Source organism: Corvus kubaryi, unplaced genomic scaffold (genome assembly GCF_017639235.1).
Source record: "Corvus kubaryi isolate FWS band 111438036 unplaced genomic scaffold, C.kubaryi_AGA036_p1.0 split1-131, whole genome shotgun sequence".
Lineage (NCBI taxonomy): Eukaryota > Metazoa > Chordata > Aves > Passeriformes > Corvidae > Corvus > Corvus kubaryi.
Window position 1 is genome coordinate 23,777,818 of NW_024582073.1, and position 26,035 is coordinate 23,803,852.

Consider the following 26,035-nt stretch of genomic DNA (forward strand, 5'->3'; position numbering starts at 1 on the left):
GTTGGCTCCAGGTCATCGCTTTGCTCAGCCTGTAACAGGCTGGCAGAAAGGAAAATAGTAGTTACTTGTGGAAGCACTTCCACATCCATTTCTATCTCATTGGAGAACCATGTGGATTCCTGTTCAAGGGCTGTGAATTAAAACCAGGAGAGATTTTCTTTAGGATGTAACTGTAGAAGCGCACTTGCATGTGGTTCTTTGGTTGGCCACTGCCTTGTTTTGGATAGGTCAAGCAACTGTTTTGTGGACTATTGTATTGCCAGCTGCTTTCTCAAAGACGGTTTGGAAAACATTTGTAGAAATAGTACTTTGTTCATCCTCTTTTTACTGATAGATTAAGGGCAGTAGTACAGGAGAGATGTTGAGAGCAGCAGTAGGGACACTTGCAAGGGAGTACCAGAGAAAGCCAGGACCCTGTTGTTGAGGAATATGGCTGGAAGTGTTTTTTCTTGTGTGTTTATAACAAACGCTGTGCAGTGAGAGGAAGAATGTCTCCTCCTGGGGGGACTGTGGGTCAGTAGAAGGGAGGAGAAGGGGCATCAAGACCTCTCTGTTGAAATACATTGACAAATCTTGGCTGGAAACAGCTCTGAGCTGTGAAGGGCTGCATGGATGCCATTGCCTTGCATAGCAGGAGTGGGTCCTATTGCAGCAGGCAGGGACAGGAATGGGGAGAAGGGGATCAGGGGATCAGGGTCTGCAGCTGCCCACAGCTCTGTCTGTGCCTGCAGAAATCACTGCATTGGAGCAAAATCCCAGGGTTTTTTCCTTACCCAGCCATAGGGTAAGGAATCCTTGCCTGGATGTCTCAGCTCTCTGAGCATACTCCCCTTTGGTTAAGATGGGACTGACCAGGCTGAGCAAACTGCTTTGAAATACAGGTATGAGCCTCCTGTCTGAGTGTGCCAAGCAGCATTACTGCATTTCAAGTGACCTTTCAGTCTGAAACTTTGCCAAAGGGAGGGGAAAGGAAGCCACCGTTGACTCGAGTTCTGCACAGAGATCCTGCAAACAGATGGTGTTTGCATATAGGATATTCTGTTCGGGTGCAACCCTACTACAACGCTCTTCGTTTTTGATGATTGCAGGCGGGCTAAACTCCGGCTATATTTGGAACAGCTAAAACAGCTTGTGCCTCTCGGGCCGGACAGCACCAGACACACCACTCTAAGTCTGTTGAAAAGAGCTAAGATGCATATCAAGGTAAAAACATTCATCCATGTTTTTATTTCTTTTAAGGGAGAATCTTCCAGAATGTGTGTCCATAGAGAGAAAAAAAATTTTCACACAAAATCCATATCCATATGTCCAATCTTCTGGATTTATTGGCCTTTATTACTTGCAGGGATTTCAGTCACAGTGTCAAGGTTTAGTGCTTTGCAACTTAACATCTCAAATATATAAAACAGTGATTTTGTGATTTCTGCTTTCTGATAACTAGTGTATTTAATGATTTACACTATAATTTTAAAAAATACCTGTCAGAGCTGTTCTTTGATTAATATATATTTTTTTTAAGGACTGAGCAAAGTAGCACTGTACTGCATTGTTTTAAATGTAAAAAGCCAGATCCATTAATGATGAAAAAAAAATGGAATCAAAAAGATCATACCTATTAGCAAGCTTTATCCCCATCAACATTTCGTTGACCAGATTCTCATTTAAATGAAACAATTAAATGCAATCCCTGTTAGTTGCTGCTCCCCTTGTTACAAGTTTAAAACAAAAAACAGCCTCAGATCTCACCTATGATCCAGCAGCAGTGCAGGTTCTACATTTGCACAGGTAATTCAAAAGAAATTATTCCTCAGGCCTCCTCTCTCCAAACACACCTTCTCTCCCATTTTCACTGTCGTCATTTTCAGGGAACAGGGTTATATGCAGAAATAAGACAAAGAGGTATTCAAATGTAAAAGTTAAAGAACAGGTTTCTGCTGCTGTGTCCAGGACTATAATTACTCATCTGGCATTTTTTCAGTGTTACAGAGAAACAGGTCAAGAAAAGTGTCAGGCAAAATTGAACACTGCCAGTAATCTTGGAATATTTTGGAGAACAGCCTGCTGATGCACAGCTTTAAGATTCACTGCAGTTACAGAAATGGATGTGATTCATATGAAGAATTAAAGATTAATTTAAGCAAAACCATTCTTGTGAACAAGTTTATGGAGCTACTTTTTCAGCACTTCTAAGCACATTTGCTCCAGCTGGGCAACCCCTGTTTTTACCATTTGAGATTTTGGCCTCTTGTTTATAATTCAGGCTAACATGCATGAAAGGCACTGCATGTGGTTTTTGTCTTGGGCTGCCCCCCTATCATGGGCTTATGCATACAAATTGAAAAACTGTTTTTACAAGTGGCGAGTGTGTGAGATTAGCCCTGTAGTTACCATTTCAGCTGCTGATAAAAAAAGCTGGGAACAGATTCTTTCCAGATCCGTCTTGCACAGCACCAAGTGCTCATTTTCTGAAAACTGAGACTGAAGTTTAACTTTCTTTTTAAGGTTTTAACTGAACCTGCCCTAACTGGGTTAGCTCTTAATTGCTTCCCTTTGTCAGGTCAGCTCCCCCCCCTGCACTGCCAGAGCTTGCCCGTGCCCGGCTGGCATTTCAAACACAGTCATTAGTTCTGAACTTTTCACACACACATCCCGCCCCCCCCCATATATTGAAATTTGCTCTGAAAGATTGGACAGTTTTGAGTCTCCTGGATATGAATCACTGAGTTCTTTCCTAAAATAGTCGTTTGAGTTCGGGATTGCAGCCAGGAAAATACAGGAAAAGGAAGTCTGATCAATTGGGCACATTTGGTTTGTTGTGTACATGGATGTACCAACCCCTTTTCTTATTATAACATTGTGTATCCACCTATGATGAGTATCTACAGAGTGCATTGCCTGGGAGGGGGCTCAAAATGAGGCAGAAGAAGGTGGATTTCACTGAGCCAGGAAACTGCCCCGTTCAAGAGTGTCAATTATTTTTTCAAATACTTTTATTTCAGGCTTGCACTGGAACAGCAGAATCTCTGAAAGGGTTTTGCTTGTGGTTTGCTGTGCACTGTCCCAGCCCGCTCTCCTCAGAAAACCAAGCCTAGTTTCATTCAGACAGCAGGGAGAAATCTTCAGCAGCTGTACTCACTCCCTGCACATCTCCTAAATCTCAGTGATTGTGTAAACACAGCTCACAGAGAAATCTGCTCACTCTTATAAGTGCTTTTACTGCTACAACCTGTAATTTACTGCATCAGATAGATAATTTTTTTTAATAATAAAAGATGTCTTGTTTCGTGTATCCCTCGTGCTTTTAATCTTAACACTTTCTTCCCAAATTATATAGTCACTACTTTTAAATGGCTACCAGTGATTTGGAAGAGGGCTCAGTTCAAATACTAAAAGATAATATTCCTGTTACTGCATTTGGACCCAACAGTGCAGCACATTTTACCGGGTGGGAAGTATTCTTTTTATTTGCAAAATTAATACCTGCTTTTATTTTGTCAGAGGGGAGATTTTAGGCAGATATGTGGAAGGATCCTTTCACAGGCTGTTTGCTGAGAAATTTTGGATTAATACCACTGACTTTTCAGGTGGTATCACAGAATTATCACACTTGCTCTGCAGAAGTTCAAGGAGAAAAAAATGCAAGAATAAAGAGAGTTGTTAGTAAACTCCTATATATAATTAATGCTGCTTATTGTTAATGAAGCTTTTTAAATGCTAAAATTTTCCATGGCCTGTGGTAGGAGGGAGAACATTCAGAGGCTCACGATGGTTCCTTTATGGTGATAGGTGAAATCAGAGACTCAGCTAAAGAGGCGTTATGTTCTCACTGAAACCTGAGCTGTGCTCGAGTTATCAAAGATGATGCTGGTTTTGCCTGATAAAATGATTTAAATATTCCCCACAACCAAGGCAACAATAATTCAGTCTTAGCCAAGGAATGTCTGCTAGTGGCAAGAGAGTCTCTGAGGGTTTTTTTTCAATATTATTATTTTTTCCCCTGTAACCATATAATTTATTGTGAAACAAATTCAGCCTGCTAAAATTGTACTGACCTCTACAGAATGCTAACTAAAAAATTGAACTTTAAAATTTAATTTTAACTTTATATTAATTAATTAAAATATTTAAATTGCTTTTAAATTACTGTTTATGAGAAGACCTTAAGTTACTTATGCTTTGACGTGGGTACAAACTGACAGCTTACTGTGTTTCTCTCCCTTTAAGAAATTGGAAGAACAGGACCGGAAAGCTCTGAATATTAAAGAACAATTACAGCGGGAGCACCGCTACCTCAAGCGCAGATTGGAGCAGCTATCCGTGCAGGGCATGGAGCGAATCCGCACTGACAGCATGGGATCAACAATATCCACTGACTCTGAACAAGGTAATTGAGCCAGGCCTTCCCAGAGGGGCCTGCAGGAGCAGGAAGGAAAAGGGAAGTAGGGAAACAGGAAAATGTCATTTAGAACTAAAATCAAGCTTTCAACAAAACCCAGACAAAATTGTTCCATAATGTGATTGGAAGAGTAAAACATTGCCGCATCTTTTTCACATTCTTTGAAAAACAGTCTCTTTCTTAATCAGTTTTTAAGCTATTAATATTGTGTGAATTTTTAAAGCTATTTATCTTGCACGTGTTTTTTGCCAGTTTTTTAAACAATTACCATTTCATGTTTTGAATTTTTAGTGTAATTATTGGTAAGGCTGGCATAACATGGAAAAAAAAATCTTATTTGGCTTAATTCTTTTGTGTGAATAAATTAATTCCACATCATTTATTGTGAAATTTTAGAACATTTTCTGTGCAATGATGACCAAGGATTCTCTGCACTTGGTTTTCATTTGAGACAGAGCTCATCAAGCTGTCTGTTGCCATTTCTTACTTTCCCATTTGGAAGTCTTTCTGTGCAGAACACTCGCCCAGGCTGGCTGTTTCAGGGCCCAGGGTAGTGGAGTGGTGGGTCTTGGGGCAGTTACCTGGTGGTCACACCATGGCCAGTCAGCACCTGCATGGTTGGAATTACCACGGACAGTGCTGCAGTACGACAGCCTTTGAGGGTCAGCTTTTTTCTAAATTAGTGTCTGTGTGCAGGTTGGAACAGTTCTGGGAAAGGATTTGGTATTGATGTCATGCAGTATATTTATGTGGCTGAGGACAGAAGGGATTTTAATTCTCAGATGGACAAAATGATCCTTTCCTCAGGAATTACTGTGCCAGTTCTTTTTTTAATTACTGTTATTATTATTACTATTATTATTATTATTATTACTGAAACTGAAGTGTGATTCAGGTTTCACCTGGATGTTGATTGACACTGGCCCATGACTAGTTGCTACAGCTTCCTGAAAATGTGCCTTCTTATGTTTTCTTTAGAAGTAGACATTGAAGGAATGGAGTTTACTCCAGGTGAAATGGACAGTATTGGAAGTGCCAGTGATGCTGAAGACCACTACAGTTTGCAGAGCGGTTCGAGTGACGGAGGTTACACACATTCCCGCAGACTGAATGCCAGGCTCTCATAGTGCCTGAGTTACCCGCTCAACTCAGGACCATCTGACTGAAGCACTTATATATGAATATTCCAGAGGTGTCAACTGCCACTCTTCCGGGAAACCCCAACCACAATACTCTGACATGGAGGTTTCTTACCCACGGTTCCCTGCACCGTAACCACAATATTAGATATTGTAAATCATGGGTTTGCTGCAGAGAACTGTGGTTAGGTACAGTTGTGACTTAAAGCTAGCTTGATGTAGCCATCCTGCAAATTAAAGGAAATAAATTATGTCATTCCATTCAAGAAGTATTAAATTCAAACTGTTGGAAGCATGGCATAAGGGAGTTTGACAGTTTATTTTGATTTTGCAGAAACCATTTTCAAACATGGAAGAATAAATGGAATCTACAATGTGTTAGTGATTCAGAGGTACAAAAACCTAAAACTACTTTTTGTGGTATTTTTTCATGAAAAAAAACCAAACCCAAACCATTTTGAATGCTGTATAGTGGGCTCCATAGAGTAAATTCTTTCAGCAGTTGTTTTTTGGGTGAAGCAGGCAGATAAATCTTCAAATCTCAGATGATCTTTAGAAAAGGTCATATTTACAAGTCACTACTGTACTTCAAAATGGGGGAAAAGCCAGCTCTAATAATGACTTCATGTGGGATGATCTCAACTTTCTTTTGCTTTTTGTATTCAGTATCCAACCAGCAGCAAATCATTCTATCCATGTTAACGGGAGCAGTAGAAAGCAACATGGCAGTTTTAACCTGTTACCGTGGAATGGATGACATTTGAAGCATTTCAGTGGTTTTATGGGTTGTTGTTTTCATTTCTTTCTCTAAAGAATACAGAACTCAAGTGATCCAGTTTGTGATAGTTAATCTTTCCTTGCAAGGAAATGAAATCTCTGTTTGCTTGTATTTTTTTTTCTTTTCTTCTATTTACACATGTCAATACATTTTTATGGAAGGCATGGCTTAAAATTACAGTATTCAGCTAGAAGATAATTAATTTTTTTTCTTTTGCACACTATAATTGCATTTTCTATTCTTAAAAAAGTGCAAAAAAATTAAAATGTATGCTGTAAAACAGCAAAGTTTATTTAGTACTCATCAAGCTGTTCAGAACATATTTACCCAAATTGTAGCAATACTATGAAGATGTATTTTAATACAACTTCTGCTTAGTGAAGTCATTAGAGCTTGGCTTGCCGGGTAAGAAAAAAATGGACCAGTCTTTGCATTATCTGTTTAAAGAAGGTCTTTTAAAAAAATTTAAAAAAGAAGGAAAAAAAAAAGAAAAAAGCTAAAAAAAAAAAAAAAAAGAAAAAAGCTATAAACACTTTTAGGGAAGTGATTTTAGCAAGTGTAGTCTATATTTCCTGTAAGAGATTTTGTATTATATTTTCCTAAATGTTCTCATTTACTTGTATAGGGAGGGGAATGGTACAGACCCAGACCAGAGTCTCAGGGACTCTTCACCTTTGTCATATTGTGCCTTGGTGACCATTTATGTATGCCTCTCCTTTTCATTGTTTAAAGGACAACTAAGCTTTGTTTCAAGACCCTCTGTTCAAATGGTCAGTTGTCCACCTTCTTACGGATGAAGCAGAGAGGTGTATTTATATCTTCACCCTCTCACAACTGATTCAGTGTGGCTTTAAGTAAAATCATGAAATTAGGTTTTGGTGCGAGGGTTAATTGTCTTTGTATGAGCCCTCCCTTGGATTCTTCAGCACCCGAATCTATTTTTTGTTAGCTTTTAAAGTCAGGGTCTCTGTGAGACCAGCGCTCAGTGGCTTGGGAAACACAAATGTACTGTGTAAGGCTATGGGATGTCCAAGTGTGGTGCCATTTTTAGCATTTGGATACAAGACCTCATGACAGACTGACCATAATGATCAAAAGCAAAGGTTCAGTTGTTCTTTCAACATCTGACATACGTGTCCTCCCTTTGGCTCTTACAACACGGAGTAGAAATATGAATACATTTTGTGGCAGCTTACAGATCCTTGTTTGCACTCTCGCTTACTGCTTGGAACTTGCCAACAAGGAAACGTATACATTAATTTACATAACCTAATGGATGGCCACCCCTACTTTGGCTCTGGGGAGGGGCCTAAGGTTATCAACTCTGGCAGCTGAATAAGTAAACAATTAACCTTTTCTGTGATGCAGGTTTTGGTATTACGTTCTATACACCTTGCATATTACTAAAATCCTCATTGTTGGGGAAAGCACACAGCAATATACTCATTGTGTGTAGCTGACAAGCAGCAGAAATTACTAGCTCCTTTGGTGCATATGTAACTAATTTCCAAATCATGGAAAAAAAAAATAAGAGTTTACTTTAACACACGACTGTTAACAGGAAAAAAAAAGAGGCTAGTATATTGTTGCTGTTCATTTATTATATAATGAACACATTCATGGATTGTAAAGTGTTTCCTTTCATGACAAGCAGCTCTTGCACAGAACCTCCTAATGAAAAGAGATTTGAAACTTACAGAAGGAAAAACGAGACTTTAAATTGAACATTATTGTACCTTAGGTCAACCTGAAATTTTCCTTTTAAAGATGAATGTGCTAACTTAATGAGTTCTTCCACGCTGGGTATCCATGGCTTTGTAGATCTTATATTTTCAATAAAAATTACTCGAATAATCTTGAGTGGAAATAAAAAGGGTTTATTTGTTTTTACTTTTTCAGTTATTACAGCTGGGAGCTATTATGCTGGTAAAGAAAAATTACACCATACTGCCTGTGTCATTCTCCCTCAAGCACAGTCCAACTTAAGGTGGAATTTTCAGGCACAGCCCCCGGCCAGCAGCAGCCCTGTTAGAGGCAATGGCACAGCAGTTCCTAGGGTCAGGTTTGGGGACTGGTCTGTCCCCCTCATCAGAGCTGCAGTCCCGTGGGGACAGTCAGGGCTCTGACATTTCTTCAGGGCCGTGGTTCTGCTGCTGAACAGCCAGTGCAGCACTGCCTGTGGCCACAGTACCTTGGGATGCAAACAGTGTTATTTTTATTAATTTTTCTCAGCTGGACACTTGTGTGTGTGCTCCATGCATGTGCAGAAGTGTACCTGTGCCCACAGTGGGACTGCAAAAGGCAAACTGTTTGCTGCAAGATTTAATCCTGCCACCACCTTGGCAGCTCTGCCGTGTTGTCATGACCGTGCTTTTTAGCAGGTGAGGAGGTGCTACTGCTCAGCTCATCCATTTCCTCTGCAGTTACCACATCGGAAAAGAAGCAGTAAGGACAAGATTACAGGGCTGCTAGGTCTTTTTCTCTGTGGAAGAGGCTCTGAAGGGATGAAGTGATCGCAAAGTTCTTTTTATGGAGACATAGAGGTTTGGCCTGTTTCCTGGGGGAGAAGAAAGGAAGGGCTTTCCCCTGCAGTACGCAGGTGTTGGAGGATACACGCCTCTTCATTGCTCCTGGATTAGTGCTTCCTCCAGCTCCGTGACTGCACTCTGCCATCACTGGAGGGAGGCACAAAAAAGCCAGCCTAAAATTGTTAGTTTTTTCTGCACATTCTCTGCTGCAATTCAGAGGATGAATCCTCCTTCACACCCATCCTCTCTCTGCCCAGCTTGTACCCTGCCAGGCCCATTGCAGCTGATTTATTTATCTTCTAAAAAGAGCAGGTTTGGCAGTAGAAGCTCTGCAACACATTATTAACCAGAGACTGGATCCTGTATTGTCTTCTGCAAAGAACAAACTTGGTTCAGAGTGAGTTTTAGCAAGTTAAAACAGAAATTAAAAGCTTCCCCAAAAGCCATGAGAAGGACAGTTTTATATGTGGTGTTTATAGATGAGTTTCAATCCTAATTTATTAGTGTAAGGTTTGGAGTTGGAAAAAAGGACTTAAAATCTAACACATCTAACTTGATCTAACTTACAGAATTAAGACTGACCTCAAGTGGTGTTACATTTTTGACATGGATGAGTATGGGTTCAGCAGTACCACATGCAGCCTAACAACATATAATAATGCAAATAGAAAAAAAATTACTTCTATTGACCTACAAATAAATTACAGTGATAAATACCAGTATTCTGAGCATCTGACTGTACACTTTGCATAACCCATTTCAGTGGATGAATTTAAATGCCAAAAGAAGAGAACTGGGAAACAGAAAGACGTGAAGTTGCGTGAGCGTGGGCTCTGCCTGCAGACCTGCTCTGAGCGGGTACTTCTGCTTTTCCTGGAGGTACTTACAGCAGTCTCTGCTCCTGGACAAGTGATTATTTCACCATTTTACCAACTTTTTGGCAGACTGGTAATTAGTGGTGAAATTTTTCATCCTTGCAGATCAGCCGTGTGGAAAGAAACACATTTTTGAAAAGAACCACATCATCACAGCTTTTAATTAAGTAATATTAATTTTATACATTTCATTTTATGATGCTGCTGATAAAGGAATCACTGCAAAACAAATTACTCTTTCATAAATCTATTAAATTTGTTTTTAAATGGTAGAGGCCATTGATTGTATGTGGTATGAGCCAGTAACAGTGCTGGTATTTAATCCATTAAGTTACACTTTCCAAAATTGATGGAAGAATAATTGAAACCCTTTAGGAACCCTTTAAGGAAGAGCTGTACTCCCTACAAATATTAATGGGGCGAACACATCAGAAATTAATTTTACCAGCAATAAAATGAGCCAATTTGCTTAAGTGACTGTCTAAATGCACTGTTGTTAATTGGTAGCTGTAAAGAAAACATCCAAGTGTGTTCCATAGCTACCCAGAATTAAAATGCAGGGGATATATGAAATAGAAAAGACTATTTGGTCACCTTGGCTGTTCTCTCTGCCTGAAGTATTGTAAATGAGCCCAGGAAAGGATTCCTGGGGAGGCATGGCCAGCCAGAGGCTTGCCTGTTGGCAAAGCAGAGTGAAGGCGCCCCAAGTTCAGAATTCCTTTCTTTCATTTTGCATGAGAGGCATAAACTGTGGTTACGCAGGATTTATGGCATTGGAAGGGTCTGTGCAGTATGGACGTTTAAGTGATGAAATTTTGGTGCAGGTGAAGCACTGACTGAGAGCCTTCTGCTGCTTACTGGTGAAATCGTTACCTAAAGGTGTTAGCAAGTGGGTTCTGTGCCAGAGCCTCTGGATCCCAGAGCCAAAGGAATGGTCCATAGTCTGTGGGATGCATTTTACTGTATTATACAGATTCATTTGTACGCACGTACATGGCGCTTGCTACGTTCTGTAGCACACGGAGTATTGTGTTGTATCATTATCTCGTCATACTATAAATACAAATTTTTATACCTTTTTGTTGTGTTACTCAGGTTTTTTTAAATTTTCATCACTTGTTTTTTGTGCATAGTGTTTCTTCTCTTTGCAGTTCTTTACATATTGCAAATCTTTCCATGTCAGCTTATTTCATGTCAACTATTTCATAAGGAGCTCACTGAGCTTTAGCAATTCAAATGAATAGCATGGTATGAAAATTGGAGTGCTACTTAGAGTTCTTTTACACACACTGGCCCAATGCAACCCCAACTGTCATTAATGTTATTTGTCTCTAACCATGGGTGCAGTATAAATTTCCACTATTACATTTCTGAAGACAAACTAACCTGTTTGCAAAGTGCAAATTGAAATGCCTTAGTGTCTGTTCTAAGTAATTATACTTGAAATAATTTCAGCTCCGTGCAAGACAGGGAAAAAAACCATTAAAAGGCAGCCTACAAGTTCTGCATGTTTATTTTTTCAAATATGAAAGTCACATCAAAAGTGATGTGCTGCCAGACAAAAATGAGCATTTTAGTTGATGAGAGATGAGAGGAGGGACGGAGCTGAAATCCTTCTGTGAATTACATTATTTACTCTCAGCTGCAGTGCGTGACATCCACTGGTTTGTATTTCAGTTTGTCACACATGTTGGTCTTAAATACAGTGATATCTTAAAAATACAGAAATAGCAGTTTTATGCTGAAATCGTGGCCAGTAGCTTGTTGATATATTTGTTTGATTTGAATAAGCTGAGCTGCTGAATCAGTAGAATACTCATGCGCAAAGCATAATCAACAAATTTTTCTATCACAGTTTTCTTTGAAATTAACATTATCACAAAATAAACATAAAATACAATCTAGCACTTAATAACTTATTATAAATTAATCTCCAACAGAAAAAAAATAGCTATAATAAGATTTTAGCAGTGCTGTACTTTGTGACAGCACCAATTTTCTCAGCACATGAATTGCACTGGGTAAAATATTATTATAAATGTCTTGGCACTATTTTTGTAAATCCTGTACAGTTTATGATCTGCACAGCTTCATTTATGACATTTGTTGTATCATACCATTTGTTTATAAGAAAAATAAGTTTCCTCATTTTGCTAATGATGGATGTTTCAAATTTAATACTAAATATCCAGAAGCTTGTCTTGCCTTTCAGGATGAAAATGTTTTGTCAAAACCTATTTAAATAGAAAAGAGACTTAAATGATAATTAAATTCATAATGATATAACCATCAGCTTCCTCTAAAAGAGGTACTTTAAAGTGGTTTTAATGGCAAAGTTATGAGTTATTATTATTCTAGAAACTGTGAATTACTCAGTGTTTTTAATGATAGTGGCACGGCAAGAAAGGAATGATTCTGGTGGCCAGAGGAGGAGCAGAGGGCTGGCATTGCTGCTGCTTTCCTTGAGCCTGCTAGGATTTTACATTCCCCAAGCCAAGGAGGACACAGCGCTGGGAAAGCCCCCCAAAAGCTTGTTCTTGTTCTCCTGTGCCACCCCTGCCCCACTAGAGATGAGGTGCCAGGAGGCTGATGGGACAGATGGAGCGGGAGGGAGTGCTCTGGTCCTGCACAGTCCCTGCTGAGTCCCAGTGCACGTTCCCACACACAGGTTCACTTTCTTACCAACCAAACCCATTTGGAGACAGCCAAGCTGATCAGCCTTGCTTCGGGTTTTCATTCAAAACAGGGTCAGGAGAGTAAACAAACAATTTTCTAGGAAAAAAAAAAATCCCCTTGTGCATTATATGTTTAAATACATTAGGAGTGTTACCCCAAATGTGCAGGAGCTTCTTGTATATTTATGGTACTGAATCCAACAAAGCTGAAGGAAACTAATCACTCTGACCTGCTTTTCTGGGAATACAAGGTCTCAGGATGAAATCTACCATTCCTCTGGAGAGAAGATACATGCACTTGGGACAGAAAACAAGCTGGTGCCAAATTCCTGTCTTCTGACTTTGTTATAATAAAAGTTCACATGGCACTTCAAAAGCTGTGCTTAACCCAGAATATAAATTTGCTTAAAGCAATGAATTACCTTTCAGGACAGGGTGTTTCCAAAGAGTGATTGTTGCTTCAACAGTCTGCAGCAGGGCCCTTTGCCATCCGGCTGCTGTCAGCAGATGTGCAGTATGATGCAAAATCAAAAAGCTTCTATTACAGTTACAGTTCACCAACAAAAAGCCTATTTCCTTGCCTCCTTTGTGTTGATTTTTTTCCCCCAAAACTAAACTAAAATCAAAACAGAACCCTAAAGCAGTAAGGAGCAAACGACTTAAAAGAATTTTTCATCTCACAGATGTATCCCAGTGGGAGGGTTTAGACTGGGCAGCTGCAATGCCTGTATGGTGGCACTGCACTCCTTGGCTGTTTGTTCCAGCCTCGAACGATGGGTAACCGAGAGCTCCTCTCTGAGGTATCAGGCACAATGACATCATATTTTGCAGTGGAACAAACACAACATGGTATGGATGGAATACTGCAGAGCTTGCAGACATCCTTCCAGAAATGTTTATGCCTTAATCCACTGGAATTCACCATAAAATGGCTTGTAAAGGCAATATGCTATCTAAGCAGCCTCTCCAGTTCTAGGAAACAGATGTAAAACAACTGGTCCTAGAATGGAAAAAAAGGGTAAGGTAAGCCTTAATTATGTTTTGACTGAACACAACCAAGAAAAAAATGAATCAGAGGAAAACAATCTTGACCCAAAAGGAGCTGCAAAAGCAAACGCTGAAGCACGTGGGTCTGAGGTTGGGTGGGGAAAGGAGCTGTCAGAAATTCTGACAATATGTTTGTAGAAGGCTGTTGTTTAATCTCTGCCCTAAGAGCTGATCGATGGTCTAACAGATGAAAATTTGTTTCCCTTTAGAGGCTTGTTCTTTCAAAATGAGAATTTTAAGTGCACAGTGTTCTGACCTAAAATATTTCAATTCTAGCCTCAATTCCTATGCCAGCAGGGATTATGAGATCATGCTGTCTGTCAACTCCTCTTTCGTCCATCTGTTCCCTTCCTCCTTTCCTTGATAACTTCTGAACCTTCTGGCTAATTTTCACCAAATTTGACAAAGCACAGATAGAATGGAGGCTGCAATTAATAATCCATGATGAAAACTTTCATGGAAATTCCATGTCTGGGTAGAAAGAAAAATAAACAATTTCGCATTGAACATGGCCAAATTGAGCTCTTCCCTGTTTTCAAGAGGTGGCCACTGGCCAGCATGGACATAACTCCAAACCTGCTACAGGATGAGTATGTAGTGCTGCTTGCCCAGGTAAACAGATGGGGACATAGGTTTTGGGAAAGGCCACAAAGGAGGTGGGACATCGTAGCCATGTGAGTCTGGTAAGAGGGAGACGAACTAGTCACACAGGGATCTGAAGGCATTAGTTGCAGCAATCCAGGCAGACAATTTGATAGACAAAAGACAAGCAAACTTTTATCAGATGTATTTTCTTTCATCTAGGATGTGGACTTCATTGGCAGAGCTGAATTTGGACAGCAGAATTTTAGGAATTTTTCTAGGTGTTTAGAATTTGCTTTTACTCAGGCATTTTTTTACATGAGTAACACTGATATTTATGGAAAAAAACCCAAACCCCAAACCACAATACTGTGAAGCACAAGTCTGCAAAATACTGCTGTAGGAGAAGTTGATTTTAGTGCAAGTAACTAACTGAACTGAAACAGCAGGGCCTTACAAAATAAGCTGGTGAATGCTTGTGTTCCTTCCCCACCAGACAGACACAATGCACTCTATCTGCAAGATGATTTGAAAACCTCAGCCAGCCTAAATTGCAGCTGCATATCATGCTGTAATCTGATGGGGAGGAATCCAACACGACAGCTCTTTTTACCCATGAGAACTCACTGCCAGGTCAGGGTTTAGTCTAAAAATGTCTTGCACAGACCACATTATACCAGAAATCAACATTCTGCACTTTGCAAGTGATACAGGTGCTGATTTTGATCAAGAAAACCTAACGTGAGCTTGTCTTAGCTGTGCTGAGCTGCAAGGTTGCTCATTTCCCTGTGTTGATTCCTTTCAACAATTGCATTAAGGGAGACCAGAGAAGCTGCACATTTAGGACAAGTAGTGGGAGGGCTCAACCACCCACATACGGACTGGGTCAATGCCTCATCAGGGTGAATTGTAGAGATAACATTTCTGGATACAATAAATTATTTCTTTCTAGAAAAGCTGGCCCTATGAACTACAAGAAAAAGAAATGCCATTCTGAATTTAGTCTTTAGCAGTGCAGAGGATCTAATTCAAGAGCTATTAGTGGGTGAGCTGCTCAATAGTAGCAACCACAATATAATTAAACTTAACACCAAGATGAATGCAAGACAAATAAAGCAAACAGATAGTCAATTTTAAGAAAATGACCTATACAAAAATGGGGGGAAATGCCAAAAAAAGCCCCTAAATGAGCAGTTTGAAACCAAGAAGCCTGCAAACACCCAGACGGCTTAAAAATACAGTTCTAGAAGCCAAGGTAAAATGTCTGACATAAATAGAAAAATGTGCCACAAACCTTCCCCCCCTTGCATGACTCAATGAGAAACTTAAGGAGGCTATTGCAAGGCACATGGGGAAGCCCAGGAAAACGTGGCATGTGAAGTGTAAACAGGAAGTGAAGATGGCTAAACTCAAGGAGTGGCTCATAAAGGATGCTCAACGTGTTAGTGACAAGTTTACATGATGCTCGTCTGAGAACCAGCCTTTGCAATGCAGAGGTCCTGCAATCTGTGTCGAGAGCTTCCTGGTGACTTCACGGGCAGCGGCAGCCAAAAAGCCAAGAAAACAGGGAGCATTGTAAGGACAGGCACTGGAAATGAGGATTCTGTATAAAACCTTGGTACACCCATGCCTTGACGACTCTGTGCACTCTCGTCTCTGCACCCTGAGCAAGGCACGGCGATGCTGTAAAAGGTTCAGAGAGACATTGGGAACAATGTGGGGAATGGAGCACTGGCTCTACAGAGAGGACAAAGCTGAAGGAACATGTACTGATGGCTTGTAAATTGCCATGAATACCACGGGTAAGGTACGTGCAGAGGCGGCATTGACCAGATCCTGAAATACTAGTGCCAGGAATCTTTTGATGGGTTTTAGAGAGAGCTAAAAAAACAATTAATAAAGTGTCTTTTCAAACAGCACGTAGTGATGGTCTGGGATGTTGTCTTGTGAAGTTTTTGGGGGATGTCAGCATGTCCAAAAAGGCACCTGGCAAATCCATGGACATAAAAGCCCACGTGGACTAAGCAGCCCATGAAAAGACTAAGCAGGGGTGAAAACCAGCAACACAGCAGCACTGGGTGCGGATGGCCGAAGTGGCCCCCGTTAGCCATGTCTGGGCTTCAGGGAGGCATAGCGGTCAGAGCTGGGCGAGATCAATCGCACTCAGGCCTGCACCCTCCTCCCTCTCCCGTGTGCTAGGCAAGGGAAACGGCCAGCAAGGGCCGCCCGGAGCTGAGGGGGCGGACCTGAGGGGACAGGACAAGGGCCGCGGGCAGCTGAGGGGACGGGACAAAGTCATCGGGCCCCAAGCGACCGCCCTGAGGCGAAGCGCGACGCGGCGCGGGGAGCCCCGCCCACACGGCCGCACCGGTGCGGGGGCCGGGCGCGAGGCGGAACGCGGCGCGCGTGCGCGGGGGCCCCCGTGGGTGGGGCGGGCGCGCGCGCAAGTGCGGCGGGCGGAGCAGGGCGGGGACACCGCGCGCGCGGCGGGCGGTTCGAGCAGTTGTGCTTCCCGAGCCTGCCCTGACCCTCCCCTCAGCCTTCCTTCACCCCTCCCCCGGCCTCCCTGCCGCTTCCCCTCGCCCTCCCTAAGACTCCCTTCACCCCCCTCCTTTAGCCTCTCTTCCGCCTTCCCGCCGCTTTCCCTCAGCCTTCCCTGAGCCTCCCTTCAGCCTTCCCGCCATTTCCCGCCTCGCTCCCCTCCCCTCGAGCCGCCGCTGCGGCAGAGCAGAGCGCTGAGGTGAGTATGGAGCGGTGCTGCGGGCTCGGGCCTCTCTCCCGGCGGGACGGGATCAGCCGCCGCGTCCCCGCTCCCCTCCGACCTCTCGTCCCGGCCGGGATCCCTGTGTGGCTGGAGGCAGCGGCTGCCCCGCGGGCGGGACGTGGCCCTTGAGGGCCCCACTTGTGCGGCCCTGCGTGGGGAGGCGTCGCGGGTGCTCCCTCAGGGCTCCGCAGTTGTTGTTTGTGGTGTTTGACGGCAGTGGTAATGCCGTGGTGGCCCGGCGTGCCCACGCACAGAGCTGTGTGAGGGCCTTTTATTTCACAGAAGCAGTAGGGTTGGAAGGGACCTTTGGAGAGCATCCGGTCCACCCACCCCTCCCCCCGCAGGGTCACCTGGAGCAGGTTACCCAAGAACGTGTCCGTGTTGTTTTGGAATGTTTCCAGAGAGGAAGATTGCACGACCTCCCTGGGCAGCCTGTTCCAGTGCCCTGCAACCCTCAACGTAAAGTTCTTCCTCATACTGAAGTCAAACTTACTGTCTTTTAGTTTATGGCCATTACTCCTTGTCCTGTCACTGGGCACCACTGAAATGAGTGTGGCACCATCCTCTTGGCATCCATATTTATGTATTTTGAGGATAGCCCTTTTAAACACGGAGGGCAGAGGATGGCTGGAGCACTGCCTTGTGACAGGAACCTCGTGTAACATTCTGTGTCATCTGCAGTCTCTAACTGAGCTAAGTCAGACACAGGAAACTTCAGAGGAATGCGTTTACTTGTTCAGCACTCCAGGCTGGCTAGCAAAGTGGGGTTCTCTGGTGAAATGTGTGTTTTAGAAACGAAGTATTAAGTAATATAAAACTAAAAAAAATCCCTTAGTATTACCAGAGTCTTGCAGACAAGGCCTCTAAGTTATCTATTGATAACTTATCCTATATCCTTTGCTGTCTGTTACATGCACTTTAGGATCCCAAAGCTGATTATTTGTCTACTAGGAAACTACAGAAAAGCAGCAAACTCCTTGTTCTTGTAAGTTGTGACTGTTTTCACAAGAGTGTTTTTACACTGATTTTAATTTTTTTGTAATTGATCAAAAACCCTGCAGTTTTATTTTGAGATGTTTATATGTTAAAGTGTTTCTTGTTCCATTTTCAGAGGAAACTTTAAAACAAAGGTTTAGAAGACAAGATTCTGCTTGCTGTTGAGGTAAAAACAACCCTTATAGCCAAGATCTTGAAGCGCAGTGTAACTTCACTGTAGTTTTGTTTTTAGAACAAACTGAAAACCCTGCTCATTTTGGAAGATTTAAAATAATTGTGGGTGTTTTTGTAAGTGAATGTGAGGAAAACTGTGTAAGTAAAATCACTTCTGTAGGTCAATGAGTTGCTCAATATTAACACCTGTTGCTTTTAAACTAATGATGTTATTCTATTTTCATAATAAGTTTATGTGAATTAAGGAAAAACATATGTGCTTGCAATGATCTGGGATATAATTGATGCAAAAAAATGTCCTGATTTGATTAACAAAAGCTATTAAGTGATCTCTGAAATTAAAATTGTTTTGTAGTCTTTGAATAGCCACTTTGATCCAAAACAATTTTCAGGGGATTTTTTGTGATCTGACACTTCCTTTTTCCTGTACAGACTCTTTTTATGAAAATACTGAATATTCATTTTAAATGGCAAAAAAATTAAAACTGGAATAATACCCCAGATTTTTTCATGTATTTGGATATTTTCTGCTTGCAAAAATATTTTCATCATGAGCTGTGGAAAGGATTTTGTGGAAATTCTTAAAAAAATTGGATATCCAAAGGCTGATGAGCTTAATGGAGAAGATTTTGACTGGATGTTTGAGTCTTCAGAAGACAAATCATTTCTGGAGTGGTTTTGTGGAAACATAAATGAGAAACATGTGGTATCTGAAGAAGAGCTGCAAGATTTTGATAATCTTCTCAAGTGTGGTAAGCCTGTGTTGGAAGGAAATGCACTGGATGCAGTCCTTAAAACCTTGGAGCCCACGGGTTCAAAGAACAGTAGCCAAGAGGAGGACATGCAAGAAGAGGAAGAAGTGAAGAAATTAGAGGATGAGCTTCAAACTCTTCAGAAGTTAAAAAACCTTCAAATTCACCGGCATAATAAGCTTCAACTGCTGGTTGCTACAAACAGCCACGTGTTACAAACATTCCAAAGCAGAGAGGAAGAAGCACGTAAGGCTTGGAAAGAAGGACTGGAAGCGTTTACTGCAGCAAATAATAAGCTTGACAATGAACTGCAGTCTCTTATAGCTGCAGTGAAGAAATTTGCCTCTTTCTTCACTGCTTCAAATTCAGAACAAGAGTCGGATGTACATCCAGTGTTTTTTTCCCAGCTTTCTTTGGACAAATATTTGTCTCTGGAAGATGAAAGCACTGCAGCACTTACATCATACGTAAAAAAGCATTTTTATAAAGGTATGCCTGAATGTGCTGAAAATTCACATGAAGGCAGCTTTCAGCTTGAGGATTTAATCAAGGAAGTCACTTTCAATGAGACTAATGAAGTTTGTGAAGAAAGGCAAGAGATAGCCAGGCTCCAGGCAGCGTATATTTGTGGTCAGAACCAGCTAATTCAGCGGCAAGCTGAAGAGGAGGGCCTGAATTCAGCTATCGAGTGTGCAGAGAGCCTGCTGCAGTCCTGGGACAAGGTAAGGCACAAGAGAAGGTACTGGAGTTTCAAACAGGCATGTTCCACTGGATCTAGTGAAAGGAATTGCTGAGTTATTGGTATTTCAGTTATTTTTATGTAGTGAAATTACACTTTTATGAAGTTCTCGTCTTGCTCACAAAACTGCTCTTGTGAAACAGCTTCATTTTCCATAGTTAGAAATTCTTCAGTGTGGCACAGTACCTTTAATTCTACTGTCCAGCATTATTACCTTTAAAATACTAGAACTTATAATACCTTTCTAGTTTAGTTTAACTTAGAATTTTCAAGTTAGAACTGGCTCTTTGTACAATAAACAGAATCTTAGCTTTGGTTGCAATTTCGTGGTATCAAGGAGCCAATATGATAAATGTATTCCTGTTCATATGCGTAGCATAACCTTAAAAAGTTTTAGTTCACTTACTCTGGAAACTCAAGTATTTGTACCAAATAAATGAATCTGATAGTTGAAGCCTCAGAAGTCTCTCAACAAGTTAGTGACAATGAGATGTGGCTAGTGGGATTTGTGAAGAAATCATAATGAAAGGAAAGGTATTTGCTTATGCCAGTTGTGGAATCACTTGAGGCATCATGTCAGTTTGTATATTTTCATTTATGGATGACTAGTATATAGGACTTGATTGATTAGGGTAATTTGAAAAAGATTGATTCTGCCAGCAGTGTTGATCATCCGACTGAATATAAAAAATTAAGTTTGCATGTGAGATTTCAGTTGGACGTGATTGAAATATAGGTGCTGAGTAAAATGCAGCTCTTTTATTTTTAACAAAATAAACTGTTCCCTGACTCTGTGGTAGAATGAAATTACTTTTTACTGAAATATATTAATTACTTTGTTCATCTGTATTTGCATTATGTTGTAAAATTCTGTGAAACTACTTGTGGATTTAATTTCATAGATAAATGTAACATAAATACATGAATTTTATATGAACTGAAGAAATGTTTGGGGAGTGGCTTGGAGGGAACTATGAAGAAATTCACAGGTATTTTGTTTTATGCAGGATATTGGACAACAGGAAAACATTGATGCTAAAATACCTAGTTTAAGTGCTGAAATTTCATCAATTAAACAAGATATAGCTCAGTTAAATAATGAAGAGCTACTTCCCCTTCTTAAGAAGAATGCACAGCTTTTGACTGCGCCAGTGGTGAAAGAGTACTTAGATCACCAAATTGCTCAGCAGAACTGTTATGCTGCAATTCAAGATAAAATAGGCAGGCATTTGATAAGACAGAAAACATCATTTGAACTTATTCATCTGGCCTGTGAAATGGAGATGAAGAAACATCAGGAGATCAGCTGTCAGCTTGAGAATTTGGTAGAATCTCTGAAACAGAGCACTGATGAGTTGCAGCAGAGACTACAGGTGATAACTGAACGAACTCAACAGGCAAAGCCAAGGAGCACTATTAGTTCAGAGGATGGTTTCTCTTGCAGGTGAGCATTAGAGTCATTATTGAACTTAGACTTACTTTGAAATAATGGGGAGATGAAAGCTCAGGCAAGCTAAGCCTTGCCTGCTGCTAAGTTCTTAGTTATGTGTTGTAGCTGATTAGAATTTTGAATTTTTAAGATGTGAAACTTGTTTTGTCCCTGTTCTTTGAAATTCTTTTCAGGTTTGCCTGAGGAAAAACTGTTCGATTATCAGTCTTTTTAATCTTGCTGAAGCATTCCTAATTAATATGCGTAACATGAAGAATGTTTAAACCCAAGCGTTTCTTATCTAGCACCTCCTGAAACTTACTCTAGAGGTATAGATGTTAATAGCAGTGATTTCCCAGGTTGTATGCACGGCCTCATCAGCTGAGCCCGCAAAAAAACCCCCGTGTGGTAGGAGAGAGGAACGACTCCTTTGGACTATGAAATGTGTTTAGCTCATTTTTACTGCTTGATTTGCCAGCTGGTTGGAGTGTCCTGGCGCCCATGTATGAGTCTAGTTGTTCACCATCTAAGTAATTAAGTCTTGTAGTTCAGGTGATACAGTTAAAGATGTGTGCTATGCTGCTCTTCCATCAAGACTAAAGTTTTTGATGAGGTATGTTGTATAATTACAGGTGTGTTACTGTCAGATTTTCCTCCTTCTTTAGAATAGTGCTTTAAGTGTTTTTGTTTTTTTTAATAATTGATTAGTGATAGCTGAGTATGGTTTGGCACAGTGAATAACTGGAAGAATTAGGCAGCAGAATTAGGAAGAAACTGAATGTGTTTGTGTCAACTTGTTACATTTTTGTTCAGGTTTATTATAAAGTCTTCAAATCACTGAAATGTTTCTGGCTATTTTTTCTTCTTTTTCTTTCTTTTTGTTAGAAAAAGGGAGGGGAAATTGAAAGAATTAAAAACCTTATCGGGTTTGTAAACAGAAGACACTTGAAAGACATTCAGTTACTTCTGAAATACAGCTTCTGCTCTCAATAAAGCCAGTCTGATTTTATGTTAGGGATCAACTCCTGAAGATTTTGTTACACAGAGGTGGTAGTAACATTTGAACAAAGTTGCCTATAATTGTGTTAGCCTATTCCTGTGCAGTGTAAGGGTACAGTTTGGGTAAGGGCAAGTTTGCTATAGTTTGTAATGCTGTGTTTTGCATGACTTGTAACTAATTGGAGAATTTCTTAGCAGTCTCTTCATAGATGGAAAACAGGAAATACTTCAGTAAGCTTGAAACTGTTACAAAGATTGTTCTTATTTCTCATTGGCCACTGAAGTCTGCTTTCTTTCAGCACTTAAAAAAAAATCTATCTTATTTTGCAGTCCTTGAAGTGTCAGGAAATAGTTGGCAGAAGCACACTGTCAACTTCTATTTGCATTCACGATGTACTTACTAACTGTTACTTTAGTATTTTCTTGCTGCTAATTTGATATTGAAGTATTTTGGATTCCTATTAATCACTACTATATATAGATGGAATCCTGAAATCAGTGGGAGATATAGCAGTGTAGTAAAAGTGCCCTCAGCTGTACTTGCCTTACTTGTCCTCTTGACTTCTCAACACAGACATCTGTCTCTTAACTAATGATGATAGAGTGCACAGGAAACTTAAAAGTGCTTGTGTGTCTAACTTCACTCGTTACAGGCTGTATCAGCTCCTGGAAGGAGGAAATAAAAAACAACAATTGTTTAAAACATACAAAAGCCTGGAGCAGATGGCTCAGAAGTTAAAGCAGGACTGTGCTACAGTACAAGATCAGCTGGCAGCATCTGCTCAAGAGCAGTCTCTCCTTTTGTCCAGCCTAGAACGGGATGTGGATGCCCTTCATGGTGCTCTCTATTGTGGAACAAATCAGATACAACTCCGGAGTCCGGTAAGCCCTTGTTGATTTTTAAAAAATTACTACATTATGTGTCATGTTCTTTACTGATAGAAGTATAGTGTGAAAGCTCTAGACACACAAACTGTCCCCACTTATCAGCAACAAATCTATTAACATAATGATGATGGATGCTGTATTTACATTGTTCTTGGCAAATGTTGGATTTTTGTAAATGCTGGCAAGTAATAATTTTTTTGTTTCTGAGCAAACTATTGCATCTAACTGAATTTCTTTCAAAGGCATGTGCAGGCCTCTATTCCCGTAAACTTACGGTGTGAGAAATGTGGTGTCTGGATTGGGTGTCACTGGAAAACTCATTTGTGTTGTTCTTCATTTCATATGGGTTTTCTCCCGTTATCTCTAAAACCTCAACAGTACTGGCTACAGGTGGATCATTTGGATAAAATAAAAATACCAGAATTTTGAAGGACAGTTGTGGTAGGACAGTCCTGCTACACAGCTCTCAGGTGTTGTGTTTAGAACATCTTTTAAATGGGAACAGGGTTTGTTAAATGCACCTTGTTACGGGTTTTAAAAGATTGTAGATACCTCAAAAATGTATCAAGGGAAATCTTCTGTTACATAATACTTCCTTGGTTAATTACATAAAAATGTATTTAACATTCATCTGTCAAGTGAATTTGCAACATATAGAAGAGCTTTTATTAGAAAATGAGACTCTGTAATTGGAACAGTATGTGTTTAGGGATTGCACATTGATAAATCAAATACCTTCCTATTGATATAGGTTGCTTCTTAAAATATGACATCTTGTTCTACTGCTACTGTTTCTCAAGAAAAGTAATTCCTTAATAAGGGAATAATGTGCAACTGGATGATTAGTCTGCTTATACTGAGCTATCATAAGAATGACAGTTGGGAAAGTTGTAGCTGGTAATTAATGATTTAATTGTAAAAGTGATTTGGCTTTTTTGTTATGACCTTTTTTTGTTCCCTTTTAAGATTTGACTAGCAATGAAGACTTGTAATTGATAAAATATGACACTCATCTCTCTAGGTCAGGGTCAGGTTCTTGTGGTCTTAACTCATCCGGTCAACAAGTAAATGAAATTACATTTGCATAACCTGATGTGAGTTCTGTTACATGGAGCTCAAAAATGACGTAAATTGAATGGAATTCCTTATTATCTTTGTTTCTGGTTTTTTTTGTGATTGCTTTTCGATTACAAACAAGTGCCTTCCCAAAGCAAAAAACCTTTTATATTTCTAGACCAGCTAGTGTATTAACAATAGAAAAGTAGTAATTTTTTTGTCTTGTATTTTTTATTAGGAACTTACTGAGCAGTTTCACCAACTAGAAGTGGATTTAGAGAAACTAAATCATCTCCTTATGGATCTGGTTGCTGATCTGAAGTCGAAGAGAAGCTTTTTAGAGTCCAATAGGCTGCATCAGATGGAAAGAGACTTGTATGTGTATTTTTTCAAAGATGAAGATCACTTGAAAGAGATGGTGGAGAAGCTTGAGCAGCAGTCTCAGGCTAAAGCCAGTGGTCTGGAAGATGAGAATTTCACAACCAGTGGAGTTCTTAATGTCTAAACAGCAATGTACTCTTAAGAAAGGAAAATGTTAATGTAAACTGTCTAGGAGTATATGGAATAATAAGCATTAGCTTGTCAATGCTTACACTTACCTGTCGCTGCAGTGAGTCTTAACTGCCACTGTTACCCGTGCTGCTTTATGGCTTCTGCCCGCTGAGTTCAATCTCAGTTTTGTCAGAACTCTTGGATATGAAGTAACTGTTGGTTATTTGAAAGAAGTATGTTCAGGCTGCTCTTCTGCTGGTCTGTGTGTTCATTTCTGCTGCACACAGCATAGCACCAAAAGGAATGTGTCATACCCTTAAGTTTTTTCTTGCACGCTAAGAACTTACGATTGAACTGCAAAATAAATGTGGAGGAGGCATTCCAGATTTTGGAACATGAATATAATGTCCTCATAGTGAAGAGGAGAGTTCTCCAAGGCAGATATTCCATGATTGTTTCCCTTACAGTTCTTCTAAGGAGACTTGGTTTTGTTAAAAATGTGTTGGAATATGTACCAGAAGCTGTTTTAACTACCAAGACCATCTGCTTTAAGACCATTCCAGCATCTCTTAATTTAACTTATGGCCTATCTTCTCCATTGAAACCAGTCCATACTTATACTGGGCTTGTTAATGAAAAAGAATTTTAAATTTATCTTTTGTACTTCTGAGTTTGCCTTATAATTTATAATGATAGGCATTTCAATTCAGAGTGCTGATGCTTTCATACTTCTGTAACAATGTGCATTGTTAGCCTGTTTATCAAATTTTTATATAGCTTCCTAATATACCAATGGAACTAAATAGGCTTTATAGTATGATAACTTCCAGTCTTTTATCTTTTGATGGGATCAGCTGTGCTTGCTTTCAAGCGTTTTACATATTGATGAAGGTTAGTATATTAGCTTAAATTCAGTAACAGTAGTCTTAAAACTATTTTGATGGCAGACTTTTAACTTTTATGTGATTATAACTTATTTTGAAATGTGTAATATTTTTTTTAGCTTACTGGTTGGGTGTCTTTATGTCTGGATTTTATGCTGCTTAACTCTATACTTTGTGTTTATTATTAAATGCCAAACTCTATAAATTCAGTTCAGTGTGGCTAATATTTATGGTGAATCTGTGTGGGTTTTTCTAGGCCTGTTCTCAGGCATGGTGTCTTGTTTATATTTAGTCTGATGGGTTCTCATTTTAATCTGCCCCTGAGGCTGTGACTGCTGCTTCCCAGCCTGAGAAGTCAGAGAGCACTTTAACCCTGTGTAGGAAAGAAGTGTTGCTCTTAATTGTAGAAGTTAGGAGGAGTTGTGTGCAGGGAAGGATTATACTTCTGACTCCTGGAATGTAAGGGAAATAAAGCCATTCCACCTCTCACCCTTTCCTTCACATGCTTACTGATTAGAGCTAGATAGATACAGTCAGTACTAATGCAGTATGATGGATGTTCCTCTTTGAATTGGATGCAAATGCTTGCACTTGTAAGTATTGAAAGTTGCAATGTAGCTGTGGTCTTGAGCCAAGAAGAAGATTTCTATGTAGGCAGAGGAACTGTTGTTTGCTGATGGTTAAGTTTGACAGTCTGGTCATGCACTGGATGTAGTGGGAGAAGACCAGAGTAACAGGAGTCCAGTTACCCACTTGTATAGGAATAATTGAGTAAACAGCAGGTTTTGGTAGAGTGATTGATTTGTACAGATTGGATACTTTAAGTATTTTTTAAAATATTG

At 40.2% G+C, this 26,035-nt stretch overlaps 3 protein-coding genes across 6 annotated transcripts in view; all 3 read left to right on the forward strand.

Moving 5' to 3' along the window:
- MXD4 (MAX dimerization protein 4) overlaps positions 1-8,186 on the forward strand; it is a 38,563-nt gene extending 30,377 nt beyond the window's left edge. For all 3 annotated transcript variants that reach the window (XM_042052877.1, XM_042052879.1, XM_042052878.1), the window contains exons 4-6: positions 1,089-1,203; positions 4,225-4,384; positions 5,375-8,186. In XM_042052877.1, coding sequence (XP_041908811.1) covers positions 1,089-1,203; positions 4,225-4,384; positions 5,375-5,523 — 424 coding nt within the window. In that variant the 3' untranslated portion in view covers positions 5,524-8,186. The remainder of the gene's footprint in view (positions 1-1,088; positions 1,204-4,224; positions 4,385-5,374) is intronic.
- An 8,485-nt stretch (positions 8,187-16,671) lies between these two features.
- HAUS3 (HAUS augmin like complex subunit 3) lies at positions 16,672-25,402 on the forward strand. 2 transcript variants are annotated; one of them, XM_042053376.1, is made up of 6 exons: positions 16,676-16,760; positions 17,707-17,769; positions 17,896-19,428; positions 20,453-20,889; positions 22,527-22,755; positions 24,056-25,402. In XM_042053376.1, exons 3-6 carry the CDS (start codon positions 18,505-18,507, stop codon positions 24,320-24,322), a joined length of 1,857 nt encoding a protein of 618 aa, XP_041909310.1. In that variant the 5' UTR covers positions 16,676-16,760; positions 17,707-17,769; positions 17,896-18,504; the 3' UTR covers positions 24,323-25,402. The 2 variants fall into 2 exon arrangements, with proteins under 2 accessions (XP_041909309.1, XP_041909310.1); XM_042053375.1 differs by lacking the exon at positions 17,707-17,769 and having other exon boundaries at positions 16,672-16,760.
- POLN (DNA polymerase nu) overlaps positions 17,896-26,035 on the forward strand; it is a 99,337-nt gene continuing 91,197 nt past the window's right edge. The window contains exon 1 of the mRNA XM_042053377.1: positions 17,896-17,946. The gene's annotated coding sequence lies outside the window, so the exon portion shown is untranslated. The remainder of the gene's footprint in view (positions 17,947-26,035) is intronic.

Bases quoted from the DNA above. Each gene is read 5' to 3' on its own strand.
- HAUS3 (XM_042053375.1), top strand. From the start codon at position 18,505: ATGAGCTGTGGAAAGGATTTTGTGGAAATTCTTAAAAAAATTGGATAT. The intron at 19,429-20,452 runs GTAAGGCACAAG...TGTTTTATGCAG, and splicing joins TGCTGCAGTCCTGGGACAAG to GATATTGGACAACAGGAAAA. The intron at 22,756-24,055 runs GTAAGCCCTTGT...ATTTTTTATTAG, and splicing joins AGATACAACTCCGGAGTCCG to GAACTTACTGAGCAGTTTCA.